Source organism: Hippichthys cyanospilos, chromosome 16 (assembly GCF_059441005.1).
Source record: "Hippichthys cyanospilos isolate Australia breed blue-spotted pipefish chromosome 16, RoL_Hcya_1.0, whole genome shotgun sequence".
NCBI classification, from domain to species: domain Eukaryota; kingdom Metazoa; phylum Chordata; class Actinopteri; order Syngnathiformes; family Syngnathidae; genus Hippichthys; species Hippichthys cyanospilos.
This window is the reverse complement of record NC_142384.1, coordinates 8,660,641-8,688,616: the sequence shown is the minus strand read 5'-3', so window position 1 is coordinate 8,688,616 and position 27,976 is coordinate 8,660,641. Positions and strand designations below refer to the sequence as shown.

The window sequence follows — 27,976 nt, the reverse complement described above, 5'->3', positions numbered from 1 at the left end:
CTTTGGTCATTAGCCATATTCACCAACAGGTGGCAGCCTCACTCTGCCAAACCGGCTTGCTGTACGTTTTACAAATTTTAATAGCATTCAACTCGAAATCTATATTCCTTCTTCTATAGTTGTGGGGATTTATATTTTAAAGTGATCGTTTGAATGAGTGTTTCAAAAAAATATTATATGTGCAATGCAGTTTTCTAAACGGCAAATATGACGCAATTATGATGCGACGTAACACTTCCTGTCATGCGCAGTGCGCCACGAAGCTGCCACAAGTGTGGGAATGATGGCGTCCGCTGCAGCTCGCTGTTCCTCACGCTGGCTAACTGTCATCGTGTCCTCGGGGCACCACCGTCTCCCCGGCGCAGTGGGCACCATTGCCTCCGCTTGTAACGGCTCGTACCGGAGCGTCTGCACATTTTCAACCGGATTGCTTTGGACCGGCGGAAGTTCGACGTGTGGAGCTGTAAAAGGGTTGACATTGAGAGGACTGCCAGGTAAGTGACGTTTGAATTTAGCATTGCTATGCTAAGCTAGGCTATGTTTGGTTTGTTGTCATTTTTGTTAACAGGCTGGACATAAATTCTCAGAGATTTTCTCGATGTCGTTGATGTACATAAATGTTTTTAGAAGCATATATTCAGGTCGTTGAACTGTGGGAGTGGATATCGTCCGAGTTAAGCAATGTGTTACCTTTTTTCGAATTAGCGTATTGCATAATTGATTCTGCCCAATAAAGTACAATAAAATGCCTTGTTCATTTGTAATTAAAGATTTTGGTGTCCTTCTGTACCCTCAGGTTTCAAATCACCACAATGCGCATTTCACACAAGCACTTCGATCAACAACAAGCAGGATTTCTACCAGGTCCTTGGGGTACCTCGCACGGCAACTCAGAAGGAGATCAAGAAAGCCTACTATCAGGTCTGCTTTTGAACAGATTTGCAGTTCACTTTTTGGGTGTATTTTCACAGCCTGAATGTCTGTCGTCCCCCAGATGGCCAAAAAGTATCATCCAGACACAAATAAGGATGACCCAAAAGCCAAGGAGAAATTTGCTCAGCTGGCTGAAGCTTACGAGGTTTGGCGCGATTACCCTTTTAAATGTATATTGATGATTATAATTTGCAAGCTTCTATAATGCACCATTGCTTTTTCAGGTCCTCAGCGACGAAGGTAAGAGAAAGCAGTACGATACGTACGGCTCTGCGGGCTTCGGCGCCGGACAGGCAGGCAGCGGGCAGCAGTACTGGTCCGGTCAGACGCAAAATGTGAACCCGGAGGAGCTTTTCCGCAAAATCTTTGGAGAGTACTCAACAGGACGTGGATTCGGGGACTTTAATGCCATTTTTGATCAACCACAGGAGGTCAGTCGCACAGTAGTCAGCTTCTGAATGCAGTGGTGCCTTGAGAAATGGAGTGATTTATCTATTTATTTATTTATATTATATCCCCCCACACACACACACACACACAAGTAAGCAAAAGTGTTTTGAAAATAAAAGAATCTAATTTAGTTTGATATTAAATTTCCATTCATTTCAATAGCTGAAAATGATTTGAAATTCAAGTGTTTTAATTTAAAAGCGAACCCTAACACTATCATATGGAGTTATATTTGTGCCCCAATCGAGAGCAAGCAAAGTGTGTGCAGAACTGAGAGCACAGAAGAGAGACAACTCAAAAGCGAGATGTTGGGCGAGGGAGGGAGGGCTATAGCAAGCGAGCGAAATGAATTTTGAGCCAGCAACTTTTTTTTTGTGCTCAAAATCCATCGTTCCTCGCTCAAACTTTTTATCGTGCGTTTAATAGTTTTTTCTGTATCCCATACTATCGCAATCTATATAAACTTATACATCAAGGCAATGTATCATAATCTTGGTTATAAGGCATATATATATATATATATATATATATATATATATATATATATATATATATATATATATATATATATATATATATACACACTCCTCCATTTGTGTTGGGGTTTTTTCTATCCACAGTACATCATGGAGTTGACATTCACTCAAGCAGCCAAGGGAGTCAACAAAGACATATCCATTAATACAGAAGCTGCCTGCCAGCGCTGTGACGGGAGGGGCCACGAGCCAGGCAGCAAGGTCCAGCACTGCCACTATTGCAACGGCTCCGGCATGGTAATATCATTTTCCAGGCATTTCTGTTTCATATCTTATCAAGGCTCGAAATTTGTGGTTTAGCATCACACTTGATGACGTAAATTTTGGACTTCATGGCAAAAGTGACAATCAAGTGTCTGTACAGATGGTACCTAGTGGTCTTTGAAAAAATATATTTCTTTTGTATGTGTGTGTGTGTGTGTGTGTGTATATATATATATATATATATATATATATATATATATATATATACACATACACACAGTATTTTAAGTATTGTTTAAATCCTGCACATCTCCTTTCAAATGACAGCCTTACCACATTAAACAAATAACACTCCCTCCCACGATTTTTGCCCACAGGAAACGGTAAACACTGGCCCATTTGTCATGCGCTCAACGTGTCGTCGCTGCGGCGGCAAGGGAACGGTCATCTCCAACCCGTGTCACTCCTGCCGCGGGACGGGACAGACTAAGCAGAGGAAAACAGTCACCGTCCCTGTGCCTGCAGGTGTGCCGCGCTGAAATTCAGAGCCCTACCACCAATGAAAGTTCTAATCACTGACTAACTGATGAACTTGTTGACCTTCAGGAGTGGAGGATGGCCAGACTGTGCGAATGCCTGTTGGGAAGAAGGAGATCTTCATCACATTTCGGGTGAGTGGCCACACGGAACCAATAAACTGGTGACGGCAGGATATATTATTGATAGGGTTAAAGGAAATGCCAGTAATTCATCCTTCAATGTAAGCGGTTTGTGGTTTCAGGTCCAAAAGAGTCCGGTGTTCAGGCGGGACGGCGCCGATATCCACTCTGACCTTTACGTCTCGGTGGCTCAAGCGATCCTGGGCGGCACGGCCAGGACACAAGGCCTCTACGAAACGCTCAATTTAGCGGTAAATGCTTTTCCAAAATGCATCACAATGGTCACGTATTTGACATTGATGAGCGGAATGCGGTTCTGCTATTTGGATCAGATCCCGGCTGGCGTCCAGACAGACCAGAGGATCCACTTGACTGGGAAAGGAATCGCCCGTGTCAGCGGTTACGGCTTTGGAGATCACTACGTCCATATTAAAATTAAAGTACCCAAGTAAGACATGAAAGAGGGATATGCAAATCCTCATTGGAAGAGCAGGTTTGGATGACGCCGTTTTTTATTTCTCCCCGCAGGACGCTGACAGACAGACAGAGAGCTCTCGTCATGAGCTACGCCGAGGACGAGGCGGACGTGGAAGGGACGGTTAATGGCGTCACAGCCACCGCCACAGGTAGGCCTCACTCATCTCATTCAAATCATCTTTATGGCTTGAATTGAAGGCAAATTCAGCTCATTCACAGCCTAGTTAAAATGAATTTTGGATTTTTATATATCGGCCAATGGCAATAAGTTCACTCATTCTTTGCCATTGCCAGCACAATGGCGATTGTGTGTCTGGTGTATGTGCTTTGGCCACCAGGGGGCTGTGTAATCATACAGACAAGTGACACCAAGCACAAAACAAACTTGTCAGTCTTTGCAGAGGATAAAGAATATATGCTTATTTGTATATTTGTATATTCGTCCTAAGATTAATGCCACTAAGCAACTTTTTTTTTTACTCTGTAAAGTTTCTCGTGAATATATGCAAAGCTTGAAGCATATTTACTAAGTAAAAACTTTTTTTTCTTCCATTTTTCTAATGAGTCAGCTACTTTCTAAAGTAAATCTATGTTAAAAATCTGTTTGTTTTGTCACTGTGCCGGTGAAGTTCTGTTGCGAATTGAGCCAAGTTCAGGTGCCGCTCGAAATACTTGGAACATTTTGAAAAAAATTAGATTGGGAGTGGTAAAAAACAGCTTGAAACCTTTTACTTTGAAGGATTGTCCCCACACTTTGTTGCTACTAATATTCTGACTAAAGAAGTGTAATTGGATCATTTTCCGGGGTGCATATTTCCAGTAGCCTGACGCAGGGTGACTCTGTGTCCAGGTGGGGGCAGCAGAGTTAAGCAATTTGAGGAAAGGCATATTGCAAAGGAAGAAAAGTTGAAACAAGACCGGGGCTTTTTCGCCACACTCAAGAAATTGTTTAGCTCTTCCTGACAGCCACAAACCAGGTAGGGCGAGTACAGTTCATCTCTGGTTTGTGGCTATCGGGTGCGATTTTCTCCAGGCATTTCATGGTTATTTCTCTTTCCCCTGCAGGTAAGAGGTCTTCCTGGAACTGAGAGGCTCAGTCGCCCAGCGCAAGGACAGCCATGCCGTCAAGCCTTCCCGCACGTGTCCAACAAGACAAAGGACATCCGCTTCTGACAGAATAAACACATTTGTCCATTTGCAGCCCCAAAGACTATCAAGTATGGCTAATTGTAGCAGTCCCCACATGGCACAAACGTAAATATGTGAAGACGAACACATGAAAGGTTTGCCATTAAACACCCCGCCGTTCATCATGACCCACTGTTTATTTTGGCCTTCAGCCCAATCATTAAATTTGTGTCTATGTAATAAAGTTACAATTCTGCATGTTTTTGTTTTGTTTTAAATCGAATCTGGTGTCTATATCCACAGAGGAGGCATGACATTTAACACCACATGCAGTGCATTTCGGTAATGGTATTTAAAAAAAAAAGGGAAATAGAACATAGTATGGTAAAATAACTTCATGGTAAAGGAACATACTAAGGCTCACTTTCCCTTTAAAGGTTTGTTATCGTACATTACTGAAAAACACTTTACACTTGTAGAACGGACAAGTTCTGTAGAACGACTTTAGTATGCTAAAACATCTTTAGTCAGCTCAGTTAACTCATTCACTGCCAAAGACAAATTTTTACATCCTTTCATTTATTTTTATCTCTATTTTTGTGCTTGAGGGGAGTCTAAAATAGGCTGGTACTAAAAGAGTTAATGAGAACGAACCTTATAGAAAATGTATAAATGAAGCAAATACTGCCACATGACATAACATTGGTTTTATTTCATTACAGATAGCAGAGATTTCAGTTGTCCAGATGTTGAGATAGCAGACATACAAGTGCATGCAAATGTGTAAAAGCATTCCACTTGTTTTCCATTTCACTCTGTACTGTTCTGTAATCCCCGGTGTCTTACTGGACTTGTGGTTTGTCATCTTTAGAACGTCACAAGACAAGTCTCTCCAAAATAACAACCTGGTTTCAATGAGTGTGGATGGCCTTGTATAAGTGCCCTTTAAGAGTTACTGTATTAAAATGTAAGTGAAAACACAGAAGTTAAACATGTAAGGATTCAAAATAAAATCACAAAACTGTGCAATTACACCGCAAGTACTTAGCAACAATAAACAGCATACAGTATGAATTCAAAAGGAACCACGAATATGAACTCATTCGCTACCATTGATGGCAAAAGATCTAATAAATGTAACCATTTTTATAAATTGGTACCCAACCTGAAACAATGACAAGTACTCAAATAGGGCTTCATTTTAGTGATGGGAAAATGAAACCTCATGCAACATTTGATTCTTTTTTTTTGCTCCTACATGGCAGTCTCAGTTTAAATATGCAATGTAAATTTTCACCACACTTACTTTTATTTTTTAACCCGAGAGCACCATCTAGAGGACAAAAAAAGTGGTCCATGAGGCTTTGTTTTCCCATCACTACTTTATATATTGTGGATGTACTTTAACTATTATAATTGTGATAAATAAACAAGGAACAATTTCCTTTGTCCACACCATCATACTATAAGCTAAATACATAGCATTATTTTGGTATTACGGGCTCTTTTGACATTATACTGTTCGAGCCCAATAGCAACGAAAAAAAACAGGCAGTTTTTTGTTTTTAATTGATGCATTAAAACTTGCTGCTTAACCGTAATATACTATCCACTGGCACATGTGTTTATCATAACCTCGTCAAAGTATTATTGCAGTAATTCCTCAAATAGTTATATCTGCTTTAATAGGCTCTATGCATCATTATTGTTTACAATTTAATGAGCAGAGGTGGATGATTGGAAAATGAAGCCTTAAAACACCTTACTTTTTTGCTCCTCTAGATGGCACTCTTGGTTTGGACATGCAATGTAAATTTAATACATTTCCATTGCACTCATTTTTTAAAAACTATAATTGTAAAGATGTCTACAGATTCTTATACTGCACAATCCTGTACTATATTACTAATACATAGGGATTTTTTTTGAATATATGCTATAAAAATTATTCATTCTAAAGTTCATGAGCAGTGTTTGCATTTGCATAAATGACTTCTACATGAGAAAAGAGTCAACGGCGAAGGTGTAGGAATGACGAAATTTGATCATAAACCGTTAGCAGTGCCACAATAGCAAATAATAACAGAAGCTTATATGTGAGAAATAAAGCGCTCCATGAGTACAACACGTCTTCTTTCCTGAGTCAAATCAAGTCCCCGTATGGCCAAAAACACACTCGTTCAGAACACTCATCTGCATCATATGCATAGTATGTTTTACCAATTATCATTTACCACCCTCTTTGTGTCATTTGTACGGCATAAATTTGTGCTTCAATCATCGGTCAAGTTATGGGAAAGCGTGAGAAAACCTGGCGTGATGTCATCATCACAGGACGGATGGATGGTGCAAGGGAGGTAGAAAAATAATAAAGCTTACTAGATGGGCGCGGGGTCAAGATGGTCCTTGACATAAACGCAATGGAATTCCGTCGTCAAGTATAACTTGGAATACACTTGGGTCTCCCAGCATGAGAAGCATTCTTACTGGGTTTTGTCCTTCAGTGTTTTGGTTCCCTCCTCGGATTTTTCCTCACATCACATACCAGGCGGCCACGCCGGCTAAAACGGCGAACCACGTAGCGATGAGGAACTGGCCGGTGGGATGACGCAAAATGGCCATGGCCAGCTGGTACACCTGCGACGTTCCACCCGTTGCAGCTAAAATGAGAGCAAAAACATTACTGAAGGTCCAATCGTGTATTTTGAGACAATGAACAAAAACGTAGATAAAAGCTTTAGGTGCATGGGTAAAGCTTTTTACGTTCACAATATTGGTCAAATTAAAAATTGGTGTTTACTGTCATTTTATCTGCACTGTCATGTACTGGGTGAGGTAAAAAAAAAAAAAGAAGAAGTGTACCCATTTTGGCAGCATAATAAGGACATTTGCTGATATCGCCTCCTGTGTCTCCATGAACGGGCATTCCTGCTTCAGAGACTTCCTCTTGAAAGGTTTTACCTATTTCCTCCAGCTCCTCGAAAACCTGCCAAAGTGCAATATGTAAGATGGTTTCCAGACCTTATGACAGAAAGATTTTGTAGATCTCTCTATTTGCCTGTGACCTTTACTATATTTTCTGTCTCTAGGTTATAATAGTTTTGGATTTTTCATTATGGGAGTTTTTTGTTTTGATGTGTTTTCATTGTGAGTTTTATATAGTTTCTACAAATGTATGAGTTTTTATTTTGTTTCAGTATTTTATTGGTAGTTTCATAAACCTCGGATGTATGGGTACTTTCAGATGTTGTAGTTTCCATTTTTAATCTTTTTTATTTCATGCTAAAAAAAAATTAAATTTAAACTATTTAAGTAGTTTTTATTAACTAACAATGTTAGTTTTGTCTGTCTTCATGTGTTGATGCCCCATTTGTGTTCAAATAAGGCTTAAGGTAGTGTTGGGAGTTTTTTTTCAGCCAACTACGCCCTAACAAGCAAATTATTTTAGTTGGTAAAAAAATAAATAAATAAACAAAGACTGCGGGGAATCCCATTCGTCTTGAAAGATTTGGAAATGAAGTTTAAAAAAAAGAAACAAGAAAGAAGTAATTCACTTAATTATGGATAAAAGATTTGTTGACATAAAATTAACAATATAAAATGTCCTCCTTTGGGATCGCAGGACCTATTCCCAAAAAGATACTGCTCACTTAAAATACGCTTTCATGTGGGTGACAGGTGATGCTAGTGACAGATTGGGTCGAACCGTTCTGGTCTGGTGGGGGAAGTGGACTCTGGGTTTTTAGGATAATTAAATGTAAATTCCACCCAATAAAAAGTTGAATTGATGAACTGAATTGAGATATACATATATAGCTATATATATCTATATAGATATACCGAGATATACATGGTAAGACTGCTGTTTTACCTCCATATTGAACTGGAAAGCCTTAACAGCCTCGTCCACCAGCCTCTTCTTAGTCTCCGCGTCCAGTTCCAGCTCGTTCATGCGGCTGCGGTAAAGCTGCTTAAAAGCCTTGGCGCTGTCGATGGCGTCAAACTGGTAGAACTCTAAACCCTCTCCGGTGGAAGGGAGCTTCAAGGCCCTCTGCGCCACCTTCTTCAGCACCTGGCCCCCGGAAAGGTCGCCCATGTAGCGAGTGTAAGCGTGGGCCACCAACATCGCCGGATCCTCCTGGCCCACTTGGTGGATACGGTCCACGTAGCGTTGGGTGGCCGGGGAGCAGCTGATCTCGCTCTTCCATTCGGGGCCGTAAAAGTATTCCAGATCACGGGCCAGCGCCTCGTGGCGGTGCAGCTCAGCTGGGAAATAAAGCGGGGCGAAATGGGGGTGGTCTTTGTTTATTTCGATTTCTTCCTCCATGGCGGTGTAAGTGTAGTAAAGAGCTACGGCACCCAGCTGTCAGAGCGGGATAAAAAAAATCAATCATGTTTTCATCTCCTTCGAGGCCATCAGTGCTGCTTTCATCTCTTCCTCACCTTGAAGAGCTCTTTGCGAATTCTCCCCTTCAGGAAGTCCTTTACAAATTGTGTGTTCTCCGCCTTTTCATGAACATCTTTGGTACCAGCAGCCAGCATCTCGGATAAATCGTCGGGCCTGCAGAGACGGAAGGGAATACTGCACTGCGGTCACTAATATTGATGTGGTATGTTCAAGACATTGAGCGCTGCAAACAGAAAATCAAAGGAATGGCCACTTCATCTTGACTCAGGTAAAAACATGCCCGCGTAATGTAGATCCACATAGATGACAGTATTAAAACAAAAAGTCAACATCTTAGTTTTCTGTCATCATTGATACCTTACTTAAAAAATAAAAAATAAATAAATATTAAATAAACAAACCTGAACATTGCGCACCTGGTATTGAACATCTGTAAATGTGTACAAATGTGTCTTCAGAATTGAATATATTGATTACAGTTGACTTACTCTTAAATTTCTTTGTTTTTATTTTAAAACAAACACAATATTTTTTTTTAATTGAATGAAACGATGTACATTAATATTCATTATACTGAGATATATATGGTAAATAACGTCAAAGTTATGTCATGGTATTTTCTTGTAGTTTTCATTTTGTAAACAAACACGAGGATAACATTTTTAATATTTAATGTAAGAAAAGGTGCAACATAATTCTGTAATTTAAACATATATTTGAAATGTTAATCTATTGAAATATGTATGTACTTAAATTGAATATTATTTCATTGTATAGTACATTTTCCTAAGTATACATTGCATTTGAATCGTTGCATGTATCCAAATTTCCCAATTAAAAAATGAATATGCCTTGACCTGAACATTTTGTATTTCTAAAAAGAATTACTCTAAGTACCAAAATGTCTTCTAATATTTTGTTGTGATTTGGGCCATGTAAATGTATCTCTTGTATTAAGAGACGCTGAAAATACAAGTGAAGGGTAACCTGAGTAGGTCTCCTTTCTCCTCATATGCAGGTGCTCCCCCATTAGACACACTCTCCATTGTTGTAGTCATTTTGTTTGTGGCTCCTAGAAATGATAAGAGATCAAAAATGTTACCTCCGAGTGGAAAGTCAACACATTTACTCAAATGCCTGTTTGAGTAAATAACTAAATTAGACATTTAGCTGGAAATAATGCAACACAAACAATACAGTATTCTTAGCCGAGTCCAATTCTTAGACATCAGTTTAATAACTAATTGAATCTATTAAGAATTGCTTATTCTTTAATTGTTGCTTTGTGGCTTTGTTAGATAATGCGTCTGTCTCAGAAACAGGACATCCTGAATTTGGATCCCAACAGTGCCTCTTGTGTGTTTATGTTCATTTTTATTGCAATGGCCAATTTTTTGATTGATATTGTCGCATAAACCGGAAGTCCAAACTTACCAAGAACCAGAGGATGTTGAAATCAGGACAAAGGGGGCTTTGCTGCCCTACTTGTGTTGTTGCTGATGTCCCTGAGATTATGGTGACGGTGTTGATGCCATACGATTCGGCTACTTTAACACCCGACTCTGTGAGGACGAGACAGCGCCAGAAGGTTGAAACCTGATACAAACAGCCCTGATTTACTTTGGCAGAGGGCTCTATTGAAAACCACAGGCTGGCTTTCACCTCACTAATACTGGCAGACAAAAGGCAGAAATACAAAGGCCGTATGTCATTTAACGTAGATTTTAAGTTTCAAAGTTACAATTTAGTCTGTTATTGTAGATGAGTGACAATTACGACCTTCATCTAAATACACGACGAGATGTTGCTCCTTCGTTAGGACATTACAAAAATACGTAATTGTGACAACATCAACAACAGCTAACTTTGCGAGCTAACAATTCACAAGCTAATACTTGGCAAGTTCTCGGACAAGTTTCACAACAAGAAGGCGGACAAATTCGTGTTAAAAACATTATTCGTGGGTTTTATTTACTTTTAAAATTCCGATTTAAAGCAACACAATGGTGTATTGCTGTAACGACGTACTAACCTTCACTCTAGCCACTACGCGTCGCTCCGGTAAAGTAGAGTTCAAGCTAGACGTCCACTGCGCATGTCAGACCTCGACTCCAACATCACATGATATGGTCACGTGGTGAATAAACAGAAAGTGCTGATGGTGCTAGTCAAAACTTTTTTTTTTCTAACGGGCGACCGTTAAAATACTAAGAAATACATTAGAAAGGTATTGTACTTTAACAAGTGGTGTTCAATTACTACGTAGAACCTAGCGCAAGCCCGTGTGTTCTGTATTACACGTTTTATAAATACTACTGTTATTTTCAAACATTTATATATCCCAGTAAGGCAATTGAGACCGTACCTTCAAAACTAATGTACAACAAACTGAACGTGATAGTTGCATATCTATGTAGAATATTACATCAATAGAAACTGAAAAATACATCAACTTGTACAGTATTTATCAATAACTTTTGGTTCAAGGCTTCGGCCGATGTCGGTCAAAAAATGAATCACATATGATAAAACCTGTAACGCATGCATGCATGCATACTGTGCATACATAAACAAATAAACGAATAAACATTTGTTTGCAAATGAGAGAAGAAGTGTGACAGACGAGGAGGACATATTGTGTGTAAGGGAATATTAGTGCCCAGGCCATCATTAGTATATGGCAGATGGTTGCTTTGAGTGTTGGCAGGGAGGGGGCAAGATGATGAAAGGGATGATGCATGCCTACCAACGAGGGTAGCAAGCTGCTGTATTTCCAATAAGTAGTTTTTTAGGAGTGTTTCTATCAAATTCAAGAAGAATTTTAACAGTTCACCAACTGAATGTTTGAATGGAGCGTTCGAGTTTTGCGGTGGCACTTCTCGCGAGAGTTGGCACATGACGAAGAAACCAAAGTCATAATATTGCGTTTTTTCGTTCTTGTGAGTAAAGGTAATTTATATTTAGACAAAAAGCTTATAATTTCGTGAACGTTTCGATAATTGCCGTAAATTACAGAAGTGTACTTAACTTCTGGGTGACTTACTTCCGCATACGTCATACAAATTCACTCGCTTGCCTTCTACTCTCTTGTTTGAAGAACTACAACTATCGAAGGCATAGTTTGAGACTTTCAATGAACTAATCACACTTTTAAGATTCCCTTTAAGTTCAGTGAAGGAAGAATGTCGCTGCTTACCTCCGTCGAGACGGCCATCAAGTCGTACAAAGACGAAGAGGCGAGGGTAAACGGCTGCATTCAGTTATACAAGGAGGTTCTACAAAGCTTGTGAGTATGTTACTTTTTCTTTTCTTGCCTTGTCGTTACGGTTTAAAAATAATTGTGTCGATTGTATTCAAACTGCATTTCATGCATGCGCATCTGGCGCTGTGGCTTAGTTGGTTAAAGCGCCTGTCTAGTAAACAGGAGATCCTGGGTTCGAATCCCAGCAGTGCCTTTTTGAGGTACTTACTGCATCGTACTGCAGTTGATTTTATGGCTAGGCATATTAGGGCTATTAAATCGGGACTATACTGTTTAAGTTTCACAATATCCATCACATCTTAAGTCAAGAAATGAATATACAGCATATAAAACATTAAACGCAGTAAAAATATTTTTTTGACTCTATTAAATGTTTTCACTAAAATTGCATGATTATATGTATGATTACTTCTATTCTGTCTTTTCCTTTCAGGACAGCTCCCGAAGAACCAGAGCCAAATAATGAGGCTTTAACCGGTAATTTTAAACAAATGAAATATATGCGATGCATTTTCCAAATATATGTGATGCATTTTCACAAAACCAATCTTATGGCTTCGAAAATGAAAATTAAGGTCTAGCTATATTTTAATTCTACACGTAATTCCATATAAAATTACGTACTCTACATGGAGGTAGCTAAAAAAAATGGTTTAAGCTACAGCAATTTGAATGTTGCCAAATGGAAATCCTTAGTTTTCAGAAAAACACATTTTATCTTTTAAAGGTGCACATTGTCAACTAATCCTATTTTTTTTATTTTTTTTTTTTTTATATATAATTTGATTACGATTTGAAACTTTTGTCTGCTGGGAAATGTAGTCGAGACTTTAAAGAGGTTGTTTTTGTAGAAATCCCACAATAGTTATTGTCGAAAATGTCTATTTTTGCCAATAACTCAAGACTAATCCCCCTGATTTAAGCCTGCATTCGTGAAAACATCATAACAAGTTAAAAACAGCTGAAAACTGCTGTGAATGTGTAAAATACATGTGTGAGTGTGTACGTGCATTGCATTAAGAATGCATTTTAATAATTAATGCTGTCTTTGTTGTCTGTGACTTATTTGTGACTCTGCCTAAGGCTAGCAGCTAGGTAGTTTCACTACTAGTAGCGTACTACTATTCTAAGTTATACTTTATTAAGCCCGTGAGGGAAATTACATAATCATTACCTAGTAATTCTAATCACATAGTAGTAGCCCAGTCTGCTAATTATGTTCTCGAGGGGAAACGAAAACATATTTTATTTGAGTTGGGGTGCTCATCTACTTTAGTGGAAGACAGTGGGTGCATCACACCGCAATTACTTGCCAGACAAGAACTGCTTGAGGAAATATTGAGCTAATTAGATAGTACAAGTGTACCTAACATACTGAGGATGTGTATTCTCTGTATACATTGTGAAATATTCTTTGTGCATCTGTTCAGACACAGCAACATCCCCATTAGAGATGCAAGAAATTGAACTGCTTGAAAAAGCATTGGAAAAAGCCCTTCATGTGCGCAGTGGCACAAGGCTTTTCACTAAAGACCCCAAGGGAAACAAACCCACTCAGCCTCGAAAGGACCTTGCTGCCATACCTAAAGAGGCAACTTTAAAAGCCTCTTCTGGCTTCAAAGGAAATCAGGCGGACAGCAAATCAACCCTCGAGTCTGCCAGTAGTGACAAAAAAGCACCCAAAAAGCCTGTGACATCAAAATCGTCAGCCACCTACCGTCCTGGAAAGTGTAAAAGCACCACTAGTAAAAACGTGACAAAGACCCAATCAAATAGCATGGCTCTAAAAAGTGTCCAGCCCTCTGCCCCTGGGAGCATCAGTGGCGGAAATATCACGGCAAGCGGTGAGCAAGTGACCAGAGTTTCAGCTGCAATGTCACATGACAGAGGAGATATGAAAGATCACAGTCTGCATCAACTAAGAAGGTATAATATGTTACACGCAGATACTGAACTGTATACTGTAGATCGTGTCCAATCACGGCTACCGAAGTTTGCATCTGCACCTGTTTTTATTCTTCTAAATTTCTCTCCTGACAGTGCGCAGAGCATGCAGAAGGAACAATGGATTTCTTTGAGGATCAAGCAAAACAGGTGGACAAAATCTCTATTTGTCCGACTGTTACACAGCGCGTTTCTCACTTTCTTATTTTGCCGTTTCCTTCCTCCACAGAATGTGGGACAAAGTGATGGCTGCTCAAAGGAAACCTGCGCCTGGGAGGAGTCGCTTCATGGAGAGAATGAGAGCAACGGTATATCCTTCCTCTTTACTAGTGACGCCTGTCAAAATGTGCTGGGAAAAACCTCACACACATTTTCCCCCTGCTGTGTCACTCACAGGACACTTCTTTAGGTACACCTGTTTGATCTTACGTCTACAATACAGAAGCTGTATTTTAAAATAAATTACGTTTTTACAACACAAAATAAAGCATTTTGTATTCATAGTGTAATGTAGAATGGCCAGATGGAGCACAATCACATAATTTTCAGGTGATTAAAATTCTGTGGCAAAATAATTCAGAAGTAGACAGACATCCCCTGAGGAAAAAAAGGGTATGAAGTATATGTTTTACACTTGACAATATTACAACGTATCTGGAAATGTGGAAGTAAACCGTGTTTAACAATAAATTCAACAGGCCTCCTGCAAAATTGTTTCCCCCCAGATAGAATAGAATGTCTGTATTGTCATTCTACAGCGGGTATACAACAACAGCGGTATGTTATCATAAATAATACATATAAATAAAAGCTAGAATGAAATAAATCTTATATACAGTTATTTAAAAGCAAATCACCCTTTAAGCAAACAACCCATATAAAAACCTTTTATATCTGAAGATTTCTGTTTGCAATACAGCAATAGACTTGTGGTTACCATGCCTGCCTTACATTCGAGATGTGTATAAAGTTGGCATGTTCACCGCTTGCTTGCATGGGTTTTCTCCAGGGACTTCCTCCCACATTCCAAAAACATACATGTCAGCTTCATTGAAGACTTACGGCTATGCTCAGAATCACTCACTATTCACCATATTTATATACTGTATATCGAATAAGTAGTGAGGTTATCCCCTTATGGATTGCCCTCAATATATCACAAATACAATGCATCTTGAATAGCAATAAACAACCGATGATCCTTGGAAAAATGATATAATCCATTATGTATTGTGCATCCACTGAAAAAAAAAACACCTGAAAACAATAGTTTTTGGTTGTATTCATTGCGTTAAATCACTCACATGCAATACATAGCCCATTTTTTAAAAAGTATATTATGTTTTGGTTTATCAATGTGACATTTACAGTTTCCCAAAGATTGGCCCACTGGAAGCCCAGAGCAGATTGGAGGTCTGCTAGGCACACTGACTCACCAGGTTGATGAACTCGCCCAGCAGTGCCAGACAATGGACCTTCTGGATCAGCAGACCTCAGAGCAGAGCACGGAATCGGGTAAAATCCATAGTGCAACAAATTGCAAGTGAAGCCGATAAAACAGCTCAATCTTTTGAATGTTGCTGGTTGACTTCCAAAATATCATTGCAAACCATTTTTTTGGACTAGTGGATTGCAGATGTCCCTTAATGGGGTTCAGGTTTAAAATCTTCCTTGCACACTCCAAAATAATGTATTTTTAAGTTCATTAAAGATTCTTAATCACAGGTGTCAAACTTACGGCCTCGGGCGCCAGATCTGGTCTGACACGTTATTTTATGTGGTCCGTGAAAGAAAATCGTGTGTCAACTTTCATGAACATCCCTAAAATCTGCATCAGAATTTCTAATTGTCATTTGCAGTAAATAATAATGTTGAGATTTTGTTTTCAGGAGACAAGAATGAAATCCCAAAAGGGAAACTAACAAATGTTAACTTATTGTTTTCATTTGCTTTTTTGGTTTAAATATGAAAGCGGGGGAAATCAATGGAATTTGAAAATCTGGATTTTACCACCAGACCATATCATCGTGTCCTAATCTAATCACTATAATATAACTCACAGTGCTACGAGCTTTCAAAGTGTCATCCTGCCTTTAGAATAAGAACCAACTGTTGGGCACTTTTTAATTAACCTTGACATAACAGTAAAGCATGAGAAAAGGGTGGACTTATTACTTTTTGAACTCAATCCAGGCATTTTTATTTTTACTGTGACCTTGTCAGAGGCCTGGGAGCTGGCAGGAAGTGGTTGTCTTTAGAAATGTACGCTCTTTAGCATCTCCTCGGCCCCATTTATGAGCCATGACAGCTCCAGAGCACGTTTCCACTGAACAGTTCTTCTTGCTTTGCCATAATGAAACAATTCTCTTTTTTTTTTTTAAATCACTGCAGGAACAAAAGAAGACATATTTTCCTATCTAACACCTGAGAGACTGCAAATAAGAGCAGTGGATCTCCGGAATTTTGCAGAGCATGCAATAAAAGGTATTTTTTTCCCCTCGTTTCAATACTAACTAACTAACTCTATGGTCACATATTCATCACGCAACAGGTGCCCAAACCTATTATCATAAATAGGCATATCAAATATTCACTAGGTTGTTTAATTTCACACTTGATGTGGTGGTCAGGTGCACGGGAGACACTGCTTTGTAAACATAATTAAAAATGTATTTTCCATAATGTGTCCCCTCTAAAAGATGTTCGACGCAATTTCAAGCAGCGGCGGCAAACGTTTTTGGATTACGCTTGCTCACGCTCTAAAAATAGCCACATATTTCATCAGAATGGGAAGCCTGGGATCGATGGAGGCCGGAGGGAGTTTGCCTTTACGCCACCAGGCCGGCGAAGGATGAGGCGATCACGCACCGTTTGCCTGTGACTATCACTTATGCCTCAGAGGCCGAGCTGCGACAGCTGGAGGCAATCAGGATGAGAGTGGCTCTCTTGCAGCAGGAGATTTACCTTCAGCAGGTGAGCGTTGCACACTGCACTCCTTTATAGTTACATTAATTTGAACTAGAAAGTAAAATTGCTGTGGGAACTGCACGGCAATGTTGAATAGGTGATGCCAGACTGAACTGTTTTTTTTATGTATCAGTTTGAGTAATGAAATTCTATATTAGGATAGTAGTATAGTGTGTAGTATGAGTGCATTTCTCTGAGGGTTAGTTCCATAGATGTCCTCTGTTAGCTGTACAGTTTCAAAGATAATACAGTATTTAAAGGTGAAGAATATTTTGTTGAATATCTTATATTAACTCACTCATTGCCAGTCCAGTAAAATATTTGACATCAGTAGTCATCAATGGAGGTGAATGAGTGAAAAAGAAGCATTTTTTGTGTGTCTGTGTGTGTGGAAAAGATGAGGAATTTTGTTAATGAAAAATACAAGCCTGAATTTCTTGGATTTATAAATACTTGGAAGTTTGAATTGGTTGAGAAGTGGGGCAACACAAAAATTGGACGGTAGGATTAAAATAAAGAATTTAGGTGTATAATGGCATGTTTATTGCTCTCCAGATTTCTTTGTTTCTTGAATTGTTGCCATGAGCTGAAAGTGTATCCTTATGACAGGCTCTGCTGGACGCCTTGTCCCCTCAACTGACCTCTATCGTCACTCTGTCAACCAACCGCAGTGTGCTGAGAGACTTATACTCCTTGTTGGCGGAAGGAGGTCAGCGTTTCCCTGCCATCGTCCTGGATTTCTAACCTGAGTAATGATTGCTCCTTTTTTCAAATAAAGTGGCTCATTTCTGTTACATTTTCTAAATGGATTACTGAAGCGGTGAACTTCATTTCTTGTATTGTGTTTGAACCAATGAAGACAATTGTAGATATCCATTTTCCTCACAAGAGTTGTGGGCTTGCCAGTGCCTATGCCAGCTGTCCTTGAGCGGACATCCCCATCCCTTGACATCCATGTGATTTTTCTTTTTCAGTTCAGCTTGTTAGTATTAGGCTTCTTATATTGGAAAATACAGTCTTCTGGTAACTAATGCTAATATAACAAACATTAAAGATAAATAATTGGCAGAAATTCAGACAGACCTTTTCAAGCCGTGGCAACAGGCCATGCATTGTACTTCAGGGAATTAAAGAGACGTCACTAAAACATCTCACATCTAGTTGCGTGTGGAGTATAGCGAAACTAAAGTAATTCACCATCTGTGATGCAGAGAAGCAAAGCCATTTGGGGGTTTATTTCCTTCAAAATGTTAAATGAAGGGAGTACGCCACAAGCCTTGGGGGAGGCCTTAAGGGCTCATGCCCGCAGATGACGTGTGGACGGCCTCGGCCTTGCCAGACTGGGCGACAGGTGGCTCTGAGTTCACGCAGCGGGACGTGGGTGTTGGAGGCCTGCTGAACGCACCAAGGCTGAGATGATACACATGGGGAGCTGCTTGGCCGTATGCTACGATCTGGAATAGCCAACATTTACCCTGAGGGGGTAGCTAGAAAAAGAGCTTAAGTTCAAATGTTCTGGTAAGCAAGTCTTAATCAATAAAAGCACTCAATGAAACGGTCACGCTGGCTTAATAAGAAAAAGTCAGACCTTTCCTCTAGGATCAGAAGTGTCAGCCAAGCAAGGGTGTTTTTACCGCAGTGTGCCAAAGAAACCTGATTGCATCAACCCCAACTGACAGATCCCAATGGGAATGATGTCTACACAACACAGCCTTCCTCTGACCTGATTGCACTGCTGTATCCAGGCCAGAGTGCAGGCAGACGATCAGCTGCTTGCACTCTGGCTGTCACCAGCGCAGCAATCTCACTCCCACCAGCAAGGCCTCATCCCACCTGTTTGGACCTGTCTCATGCCAGCGTGCCATTTTTCTCTCCTATTTTTCTCCCAGTATCTTTATTTTCCATGTACAAAGACACCTTTCCCCCCATGTCATCAGTGACAGAAATTTAGCTATCAACAGAAGTGCCTAATTTGTCAATTAACACTTTTATTGTCACTTGTTGCCAGATAGAGTTCAGAGGGTTTAAGCATCATTTTAATGAAGGCCAACGAAACAAATGGCATGCTTGGCTAACTAGGTCAACGGTGTGTGAATGTGAAGTGTGAATGCTTATCTACATGTTATCCTATTGGGAACCAGTCCACTGTGTATCCCGCCTCTCGTCCAAAGACAAATCACGTCAATTTCATTTGCTGAGTGCCAAGTGGCAACAGACGTTACCACAAGGCAATTTACACCCGGGCCGGCACAGGAGACACACTCCTCTTGTAAGATCTATTCTATATAGTCTATAAGTCTATATCCTCACATCTTCCAACCGTTTCAGTAAAATCAAAATAAACCAGCATATTATGTTGAGCCACTAACATTGCATGGTCAAAATACTACTACTATAATAATAATAACAAATTCATGTAAGGATTAGATTTGTAAGAAAATATGACATTGATCAAATTTGGAATGGAGGAAGTTTTGCTCATCCGTGACATTATGTACAGGTATATAACAAAACTAACTTAATAAGAGCAAGCACAAAGCGCCAGAAGCAAGAAAAAGCTCATTAAAAAGAAGAAACCCTAAAGAGAACCCTGTCTCTGCAAGGTCATTGTCTCACTTGGTTGGTTTTGGACTGTATGTCAGGATCAATGGTCAGTCACTGATGGATGCCTGTTTTGCCAAAGAACAACAAATGGCCTAAAACCTACAAAAGAGAAGAACTAAGCGTCGACAGATAGTGGGTTTTCATCTGCCATTGTATATGTCAGTCTATCATTGACAGATGCCCGTTATGCCAACGAACGACAAGAAACCTACAAATAAGATTATTAAGCATTGATCGAAAATTGTTTTCTGTCTATTGTATTCGTCAGTTTTGAGCAAAGTTGGCCATTGCGTTGGTCCGTCAACAATGACCCAACAAGAACGCAACAGAAACAGAAAACTAAACACAGTCAAAACTAATGAGACAACAAGGAATACCTGGGCAAGACACAATTGGAGCAGGGATTTGATTAGCAAACACAAAGGAAGCAGGTGACTGAGGACAGGTGCACACAATCAATCTAACAGAAACATAACTAATGTGAATAAAAGCCCCAAACAACCCAGAACGCGAAGATAAATTAAAACCAAGAACAGAAAAGAATAGAAAACCCTGATACCAACACAATACTGCCCAGAGCAGAACAGATTAAGGGTGAATTTTGAGATTCCAGCTAATACAATGAAGTTAAATACCAACATAATGGAAGTCTGACAGGTTTATGCTCCAGGGAGTTAAAGGTCCCTGCTGACCTCTGTTGGCAGTACTCATACGCGTAGGTCAAGAATTCACACCAGCATACGTTAGTGACAGCCTCTCATAACTTTCTTGAATGCCACCGGGTTACGCTTTTCTCCTGTGGATCAAAGTTGTTTATCTTCTTCTGTGTAACGTCGCCAGGAGCCTTCTGACCGCATCAGTTGGAGCTGCGGTTTGATCTTCCACCCTCCTCTGCCTCTGACGGCTTTGTTTGTGCTCGCTGAGGTGGAGTTCAGCTGCTTTGTGGCCCTGTGTGATCAAGCAGCAGTCCCTTTGCGCGCACGCTGGCCGAGAATGCCTACCACCTTACGTCATCATTTGTAACCCCTGGATGACCTCGTGCGCGTATAACATCCTGGGACAACCGGAAGACAATCTCTCAGAAACTTCTCACGCCAAGCATGAGGGATTCTGCGTGGCGTGACGATCATTCGGGACGCAGAGACCCCCAGTTACATACGTAACTGTCAGTCTTTTACGTTCTTGCTGAGACCATGCTTCTCAGCTCTGTACGTAACTGTCATTTTAGATGAAGGAGTTGAACAGCTGGTGGGGAGACCAGAGACAATAAACACGACAATAGCCATATTAACTACAATAATAGTTCCATGATGATTGCACAAAGAGAGAGACAACTACAAACAGGTTAGTAATATATTACTTAGTTGGTGGTCTCTTGTAGGTCTAATGCAGCATCTTTAAGATGAACCAGGACAAATCTACATTATCCTGGACAGTAATCTGTATCAATAAATAAAGTTTTAGTGTTAGGTTTTTGTTTTGTTTTTCCCCCTCGGGTTGTCATGATCCCAAGACCAGTGAGAAGAGATGGTAATAGAAGAATGTGAATACAATGCATACAAAGCAGACTCAGCATTTGTGTTTGAAATCACAATGCTCTTTAAGATTTCATCAAATCTACAAAACGTTAATTCAATGATTAACGTACTAATAGCTTAGAATATTACATCAAATATTGCCTCATTGAACCCTGGGCCATATTTTTTCCCTCTAGGGGAGTGCAATGTGTCTCTGGTTTATGAGGCATTATATTGAGGGTTTTTATGTGTTTCTTGTACAAAATGTACTGTAACTATGACTACTAGCAGAGATTTGTGATATACTATGGCGCATGCTGACTTAAAACAAAATTAGGACTACTTTGCTGTCATAGAAACAGAACTATTTCATAGCTGATTGAAGTTTTTCTGTTCGTCTCGTGAGGATTACCCAACACATTTATAAATCGCACAATTAAAAATGTTGGAAGGAAAAAAAAAATCATTTCTTGGCTCTTTCTTGGATTTCCCAATGCATGTTATCAGTAGCTTGTCATTTACTGAGACAGGAAAAGCAGGGGGAAAAAAATCCCTCATTTCCCACTTAACAGACCAAAAAGAAAATCCACAGAAACTCAAAAGCTCCCCCAGGAATCTCTGCTTGCTCTTGAACATGTTGTTTTCTCCTCCAGTGCTCACAAAAACATTCCTCTTTTCCCATTCCCTGCTTTGTTTCGCTTCTGCTCTCGAATTTTCCTTTGGAGCAACAGCATTGGCCGCTTAGTCACTCTGTTCATCTGTTCAACTCCATTTGGCTGTGCAGTGTTCTTTATTTCAATTTCCAGCATTCTCCTGAGTAAGGCGTTCCCTTTTTACAGAAGGGTAAGCGTACTGTATCTTACAGGAAAGGCATGTACTGTATTTTATGGGATCTTCCACAAATGGAGGCATGTGTGGCATACATATGAGGAAATTAGGTATCCAATTATCTCATAATGTGGGCCTTGAGGAGCTGGCGTCCTTTTATCTAATCACAATGAGATGGCCCAAGTCATGCTACTTCCTGCAATTTTTAGCCCTTAATTCATTTTGGTCGCTTTTTCGGTCATAAAAGAATCTCCGCTCAGCGGTCACAGATAGGTAACTCGGCACCGTATAAAGAACACTATCAAAAGGGTACAGGGTTTGAACCTCTTCCTTTATTTGTGGAGTTTATTCAAATATATGTAAAATGACAAAAACAAACAGGGTATACCATACTGATATCTGAGAAAAGTCATTTATGAATCGATAAGTAATCCATTACCAAATTATTCAATTTAATTAATAATCACATAATCGATTGAAACTTAAATGTAACCTAAAATTGTCCAGATTATCTGATATCAGCCTCTCAATAGTATGCTCTGATTTCTGTAGTCTTGTATGAAAGCAGATAGTGTCTCATGAAACAATGATGAACCAGTGAGTATAAAGCTACTACTTTTTTGCTTCTCGTTCAACAAGCTATGGTATCTCGAGTGTTTCTGTGAGTAGGTGGGAAGCCAGTGGGGGCAGTTTAAATTGTCATGTGCAAGAATTGGTATGAGCATTTTTGCATGTAAAGATGTCTGTTTGGTGTTTTAACATGCCTTCACACATAGACTTGCTCATTAAATGAAGGCGTGGGTAGATAACCACATGTAGAACCCCTTTGGTGCATTACTTGTGAATTTTCATGTGGTGGTGACACACCTTTGTTATTGCAGAGTGGTGCAGTGCATGTCAAATTTATTACAGGGGGGATTCTCCTTTACACTGCCTTTGGCTTCAGTTTTTTTCCTTACGGAATTACAGTGAAAATACCACAGTTGTGAGGTATTGATGGGAAGATGCAAAAAAAAAAAAAAAAGAAGGAGCTGTTAACTCTCCTCTTTCCTGCTTTTCATCACCCCCCCATCTACACGATTCTGACATCACGCAAAAGAGCGCCAATGGGAGCATTTGGACTTGCCCAGAGCTCCTCCTCCTCCTCCTCACGCTGCTTTATATGTGCCTCGACACTGCGCTCAATCTCAGTGCACAATGTGCTGCTTCAGAGTCAGAGCAGACAGCGTGCAGAGAGACATTCGCAAAGAGAGGAGGAGAATCTGAGGCTCTTTTCAGGACCAACTTCATCAGAAAGATTGCTCTGCTCCGATCTCCAGAGACCTCGTCGCTCTTGTTCTAGACTTCCTCCTCCTGGTTGAAACTACAAAAGGGCCCAACGTAGATTCACCTGCCCCTGCAGCGAGGATGGGCTGCACCACAGGGCCCCTTGCCTGCCAGCCGCAAGAGGGACAGTCCTTGGAAGTCGGAGGCGCCAAAGTCCCTGAGGTGCTCTCCTCCTTGGAGCGTCTGTCCCAAGCCACGGGGGGTATGGAGAAGTCTTGGTACCGCTGCATCTTCCCCTTCGGAATCATCTCGCTGGTGATTGGCGTGGCCGGGACGGGGGTTACCTACGCCTATAATGACCTGCCCCAGACCAAGGTGGTGTCTCTGGTGCTGCTGGTCATGGGGGTGTTGCTCCTGCTAATGGCCACCGCCTGCTGGACCGTCCACAAGAAAAAGAAGAGGAAAAAGAAAGAGGGAGGCTCGTTCGCCTCAGAGCAGTGTCCGCTGTGAAGCGTATTCGAAGAGGGGGGGAAATGTTGGAAATTCAAAAGCCGAGGTTGAGAAGTTGACTGAAGAAGCCACCTTCTGGATCTCCGGTAATCTCTCTATTCTCCCAGTTATTGGGGATTCCTGATTTTCACACTCCAGATCTGTTTAGTCTGGACCATTTTGGATTGACAAGAAGCGATCTGCCGTGTCTCACATGCTGTTTTATCATCAGAAGGCAGGTGTCCGATGTCAAAACAACCTCCAAGGAGACCAAATATGCTTGGCGCACCTCGTGCATATTTACGCACACTGGCAGACCTCCCTCGCTATGCAGAAGCGCCGGCGGTGTCATTGCTAGCGTCACCAGCCGCGTCAGTCATAGCATTCCTCCCGCCCCGGGACAGGTGACTCTCCGAGAGGACAGGAGCGCGGCCTGAAGACGGCAACCCGATACGCGGGGCAAAAGAGCAGCGCACCCACGTCAGCGGACGGCGTCACTCCCTCGTCCTGTGACACCGCAGCAATGTGTTGGGGGGGCGAGAGTGGAACTTGAGTCGGCGAGGATCCCGATGGTATCTGTGTGGACAACGAGGCGTAGGAGAGGAGTGCTCAAAATAAAAGATTCCAGGACTTTCCTAGCGAGGAACACGAATATTTGCACGAGCAAATGGATCCTTTTCTACGACCGGAGTTCCTGCCGTGGTCCGTGCGGGGTACCTCAACTCCACACAAATCAGGCCAGGATTACTGAAGGACACATGCCATAACTGGGACCCTGACTGATCCCGCTCGGCGAGAAGCCCCTCCCGTTTCGTGCCTTGACCAAGCACACATGGAAAAAGGCTCTGTCACATTCGTATGTTTCCATATGAACTCATGCCCCACTTGCCCTTGCGCTCACCCTCACACTCCTTTCCCAGGCAGCACTTTTTGATCCACCCTATCTGCATCTGGACGTCTCCCATTACTTGATCCCTAATCGTTTTCACAGCTGAAGACGATTTTCAGACTTCATTGAAAAGGAACAAACTTGTCCAAATAAGCTAGCTCCGGGCCCCTCCTGTCTTATAATGATGCCTTTTTCCCTCGAGAGGCAGCTGTGAGTCAATGTAGCACTGTAGAGGGAGCTTGTTGCTTGTTTGTATCCAAAATCGTATCGCTGTATAAATCTCATGACCATAGGTGACGTCTGAAATGCAAATCAATGTCGAACATATTTTTTTTCTATTCAATAAAGGCGAACCCTCGACTATATGATAAAACACTACTTCCTATTGGATTCAAACGTGTAGCCTTTAGTAAGAAATAGTCCAGCAAAAACTATTTAGAAAAAAATCTGTTTCATCCTCATGTATTGTTTGTAACGACAACATATGAGAAAAATCCCATGACTGTTGACATTAAAATAGTATAACGAGAGTGTGGTCACAAAGCAGTGCTTAAAATATGTATTGGACCTCTTGTCATAAAAAAATGAGAACATCCAGCATTATGAAATACTGTAATGCAGACCTTTAATATTAAAGTTCTCAAATGTTTCACCATAAAGGGATGACAGGATAATTATTTTCACTTGATGTCCACGGTCTAACATGAAATACAACCACTGAAGCGTTTTTCTTTTTAGACATTCAAATAAAGAACTCTAATTTTCTGTTTTAATTAAAAAAAAACTGTTTTAATGACTTCTGATGACTGTTCCAGTAATATATCTTTATTGCAACATTAGGGCCCTATTTCCATTCTCAGCTCAAGTCTAGCACAAAGTGCAATCCAACTGTGCCCATGGGTGGTTTTCTTTGCTTTAGAATTTTCATAGACGTACTCTGGAAGAAATTGGTGTTTGCACCGTTGTAGGAGTGAACACAGCCAACCTGATTTCCTGTCACTTGAAGTGGTTCATTGCATTACCTTTAAAAACAACACAGGCGAGAGAGATAGTCTACATTGAAGACACATAATGGACTCACTGGACTCCATTATTGCTGGGTATGCACAATTTAAATTGATAATAAACTGCAAGAAGATTTCAACTTGCAGATTATGTTAAGTTGCCCACTGTGAAGTGGGCACTTGGGTCCTGCCTTACACCCCAATTGTCCATTTGTGTGTGAGAACTTTCTTTTTGATGGTTTTAGCGGTAGTCTATTTTCTGTCAACAAATTGTCAAGTGCACCAGGAGCGTGCAAAAGAAAAAACCCTTGGTCCACACCCAACATGGCGCTTGTTGGTCTGCAAAATTCTTCAAAACAGTAAATTTGATTTGCCCCAGCAATAAAGTGAAAATACACGCAAAGCGTATGTGTTCCAGTCTATGAAAAAAGAGCATTTGGACCTTGTTTCATGAAACCCCTCAAAATGTGTTTGAATTTTCTTTGAAAGTGTACCCAAAAATAATTATTTGTTGGAAAATGTAATTTTTTTTGTTCATGTTATGCCTATTTTGTGACCACAATTTAGTGTTTTGTGGTAACAGTTTAGCATTTTGTGCCCACGTTGTATCTGTATTGTGACCAAAATTGTGTCATGTCTGGAATTCCATAATATACCACAGATCTCACCAAGGGAAAGTGCAATGTGTTGAATGTATTAATGCCTCCTACCTTACGCACCCCATCCTCTTTACCCTTGAAAACCATTGATTGCTATGTGGATCTGCATTCGCCCTGCCTGCCACCCGATCAAAAGAATCTATGCATCCAGAGGTAGCAGATACAACAGTCAGTGCCAAAGTCAGCCCTTGTTTGTTAGCCATTCACTCATTTTTATTTTGCAGATAAATATGCATTTCAATGGTTTGTTGTTGCTTAGAGATTGTCAGAGAAAATTGGGAGGGAAAAAAACAGATGGAAAAACATGGCATTCTATCTACACTGTTAAAAAAAAAAATGCTGTTTTTACAGTAAAATACCGGCAACTTTGTTGCCAGAAAAGTATGTTTAAACTACGGTAACACATTAAAAGATTAATTATATTAAAAAGATCAATGAGGTGGGTTACATGTGTAGCAAAATGCTGCTAGATTTAAAGCACATCCCCTCCCTTTGGATCAAAGTCAGCTAATGTAAGATCTTCAAAAAGCTCTAAAAAAATACTCTGAGCGATTCTCTTGTGGTGTAGTGTATTTTTTTTTTCTTCGCCTGAGCTGCTCGGAAAACTCCTTGGTCTACAAATGTAAACTCTTCTTTATATTTTTATACACTTTGGCACCACGCTGCCTCTCACAGGTCATTTGTGGTACTCTAAATATTTTTTTTTCATGGTGCAGTTTTGCAGTATTTGGGAATGTAGAAAGCATAACACAGATGCACTGTACGTTTCCTTTTTTAAGCAATCTGTGCCGTTGCGTTGCCATGATGTACTTACACCGATGACAAAGTGACCAGATATTTTTCGTTTTTGTTTTCCCATCTGCCTTTTAAACGTGAAAATTAAGGGGAAATCTACCTCTGTGCTTTGTGTGTAGGTCGGAGAACAATGTAGTGCTGTACTTTTGCCTCCGAGGACGGCCGCGTTTTCCGCATTTGATGTTGGTGGAGATGTGTTTTGGTCCTGTATATGCGATTACTTTATATTTGTACTGTATATTTCTACATAGATGTACATTTTACAATGGCATAAATAAATGTTCAACAAAACACTTGAACTCATTTTCTTTGCTTAGATGGACAGATGGAGATAACGGTCTAGGAGATATCGGTCTAAAGCAGGGATGTCAGATTCACAGTACAGAATTGCCTTCAATTATTTACAGTCATCATGAAAGCATTAATTTTTAATATTATTAACTTTGTGCTTTCTGTAGGCTCCTTGTGTGGTGTTTGGAGTTTGGAAAACAAAGGTCAATCAGACCCTGAAGTGGACACTGACTGGCTGTAATTGTGTTTGACATTTCCTTGTTGGCTCCTGTTGTGGGTGGGAGTGTAAGTTCAAGTGCAAAAGAAAAAGATAAAATGGAAGATCATATAAGAGTTGTCGGCCCGGTAAATTTAATGTATAAAATTGCATTGAAGGCATATTTGATAAATGTAGAGTGATATGCATTCTTTGTAAGGAGTTTGCTTACCACTCAGACAGCTCAAGTTTAGCCTACCACATAAATGCAAAACACGCTGATGGTGGAAACTAAAGGTTTCAGCCGGCACTCAAATACAGAAGAAAGTAAATGTTTACAACTTGGCCTTTCTCAAAAAAATAAATAAATGGAGCAACTATATTATGTTGTTGTTTATCAATCTTTTGATTTGCCATAAGAATGCAAAGTATCCAAATGAAAAATAAACTGGTTGAGTTTTTTTTTCTCA

General features: G+C 40.3%; 4 protein-coding genes and 1 non-coding gene across 10 annotated transcripts; 4 read left to right on the top strand and 1 right to left on the bottom strand.

Annotated features, from left to right (window-relative positions):
* The first annotated feature begins 251 nt into the window (after window positions 1-251).
* dnaja3a (DnaJ heat shock protein family (Hsp40) member A3a) lies at window positions 252-4,645 on the top strand. 2 transcript variants are annotated; one of them, XM_088436935.1, is made up of 12 exons: window positions 252-494; window positions 797-921; window positions 995-1,078; window positions 1,158-1,364; window positions 2,004-2,156; window positions 2,501-2,648; window positions 2,730-2,794; window positions 2,905-3,033; window positions 3,115-3,230; window positions 3,311-3,408; window positions 4,110-4,236; window positions 4,325-4,645. In XM_088436935.1, the coding sequence occupies exons 1-11, from the start codon at window positions 281-283 to the stop codon at window positions 4,220-4,222; spliced, it is 1,452 nt and encodes a 483-aa protein (XP_088293061.1). In that variant the 5' UTR covers window positions 252-280; the 3' UTR covers window positions 4,223-4,236; window positions 4,325-4,645. The 2 variants fall into 2 exon arrangements, with proteins under 2 accessions (XP_088293061.1, XP_088293062.1); XM_088436936.1 differs by lacking the exon at window positions 4,110-4,236.
* Window positions 4,646-5,079: 434 nt separating this feature from the next.
* Window positions 5,080-10,900, bottom strand: hmox2b (heme oxygenase 2b). The gene is made up of 7 exons (XM_088436937.1): window positions 10,828-10,900; window positions 10,230-10,357; window positions 9,783-9,867; window positions 8,831-8,948; window positions 8,259-8,750; window positions 7,250-7,373; window positions 5,080-7,047 (listed from the first exon to the last, which is right to left on the bottom strand). Exons 3-7 carry the CDS (start codon window positions 9,851-9,853, stop codon window positions 6,920-6,922), a joined length of 933 nt encoding a protein of 310 aa, XP_088293063.1. The 5' UTR covers window positions 9,854-9,867; window positions 10,230-10,357; window positions 10,828-10,900; the 3' UTR covers window positions 5,080-6,919.
* A 49-nt stretch (window positions 10,901-10,949) lies between these two features.
* tedc2 (tubulin epsilon and delta complex 2) lies at window positions 10,950-27,542 on the top strand. 5 transcript variants are annotated; one of them, XM_088437340.1, is made up of 11 exons: window positions 10,950-11,022; window positions 11,951-12,081; window positions 12,491-12,534; window positions 13,488-13,983; window positions 14,098-14,151; window positions 14,231-14,309; window positions 15,372-15,516; window positions 16,393-16,485; window positions 16,787-16,974; window positions 17,578-17,717; window positions 20,413-21,513. In XM_088437340.1, the coding sequence occupies exons 2-10, from the start codon at window positions 11,978-11,980 to the stop codon at window positions 17,710-17,712; spliced, it is 1,338 nt and encodes a 445-aa protein (XP_088293466.1). In that variant the 5' UTR covers window positions 10,950-11,022; window positions 11,951-11,977; the 3' UTR covers window positions 17,713-17,717; window positions 20,413-21,513. The 5 variants fall into 5 exon arrangements, 4 of the variants coding, with proteins under 4 accessions (XP_088293466.1, XP_088293465.1, XP_088293467.1 ...); XR_015868211.1 differs by lacking the exon at window positions 10,950-11,022 and adding an exon at window positions 27,478-27,542 and having other exon boundaries at window positions 11,258-12,081; window positions 20,413-20,916; XM_088437341.1 differs by lacking the exon at window positions 10,950-11,022 and having other exon boundaries at window positions 11,987-12,085.
* trnat-agu (transfer RNA threonine (anticodon AGU)) lies at window positions 12,177-12,250 on the top strand. The gene has a single exon. It is a non-coding gene; the product is annotated as a tRNA-Thr (tRNA).
* Window positions 23,114-27,304, top strand: LOC148410426 (transmembrane protein 100). Its single transcript, XM_088436077.1, has one exon. The coding sequence runs from the start codon at window positions 23,325-23,327 to the stop codon at window positions 23,691-23,693; it is 369 nt and encodes a 122-aa protein (XP_088292203.1). The 5' UTR covers window positions 23,114-23,324; the 3' UTR covers window positions 23,694-27,304.
* Window positions 27,543-27,976: the final 434 nt, after the last annotated feature.

Excerpts from the sequence above, each read along its gene's own strand:
- dnaja3a (XM_088436935.1), top strand. The coding sequence starts at position 281 with ATGATGGCGTCCGCTGCAGCTCGCTGTTCCTCACGCTGGCTAACTGTC. Across the intron at positions 495-796 it reads GACATTGAGAGGACTGCCAG|GTTTCAAATCACCACAATGC; the intron begins GTAAGTGACGTT and ends CTGTACCCTCAG. Across the intron at positions 2,795-2,904 it reads AGATCTTCATCACATTTCGG|GTCCAAAAGAGTCCGGTGTT; the intron begins GTGAGTGGCCAC and ends TTGTGGTTTCAG.
- hmox2b (XM_088436937.1), bottom strand. The coding sequence starts at position 9,853 with ATGACTACAACAATGGAGAGTGTGTCTAATGGGGGAGCACCTGCATAT. Across the intron at positions 7,374-8,258 it reads CTTTCCAGTTCAATATGGAG|GTTTTCGAGGAGCTGGAGGA; the intron begins GTAAAACAGCAG and ends GCACTTTGGCAG. Across the intron at positions 7,048-7,249 it reads TTATTATGCTGCCAAAATGG|CTGCAACGGGTGGAACGTCG; the intron begins GTACACTTCTTC and ends CTCTCATTTTAG.
- tedc2 (XM_088437340.1), top strand. The coding sequence starts at position 11,978 with ATGTCGCTGCTTACCTCCGTCGAGACGGCCATCAAGTCGTACAAAGAC. Across the intron at positions 12,082-12,490 it reads AAGGAGGTTCTACAAAGCTT|GACAGCTCCCGAAGAACCAG; the intron begins GTGAGTATGTTA and ends TTTTCCTTTCAG. Across the intron at positions 14,152-14,230 it reads TTGAGGATCAAGCAAAACAG|AATGTGGGACAAAGTGATGG; the intron begins GTGGACAAAATC and ends CTTCCTCCACAG.
- LOC148410426 (XM_088436077.1), top strand. The coding sequence starts at position 23,325 with ATGGGCTGCACCACAGGGCCCCTTGCCTGCCAGCCGCAAGAGGGACAG.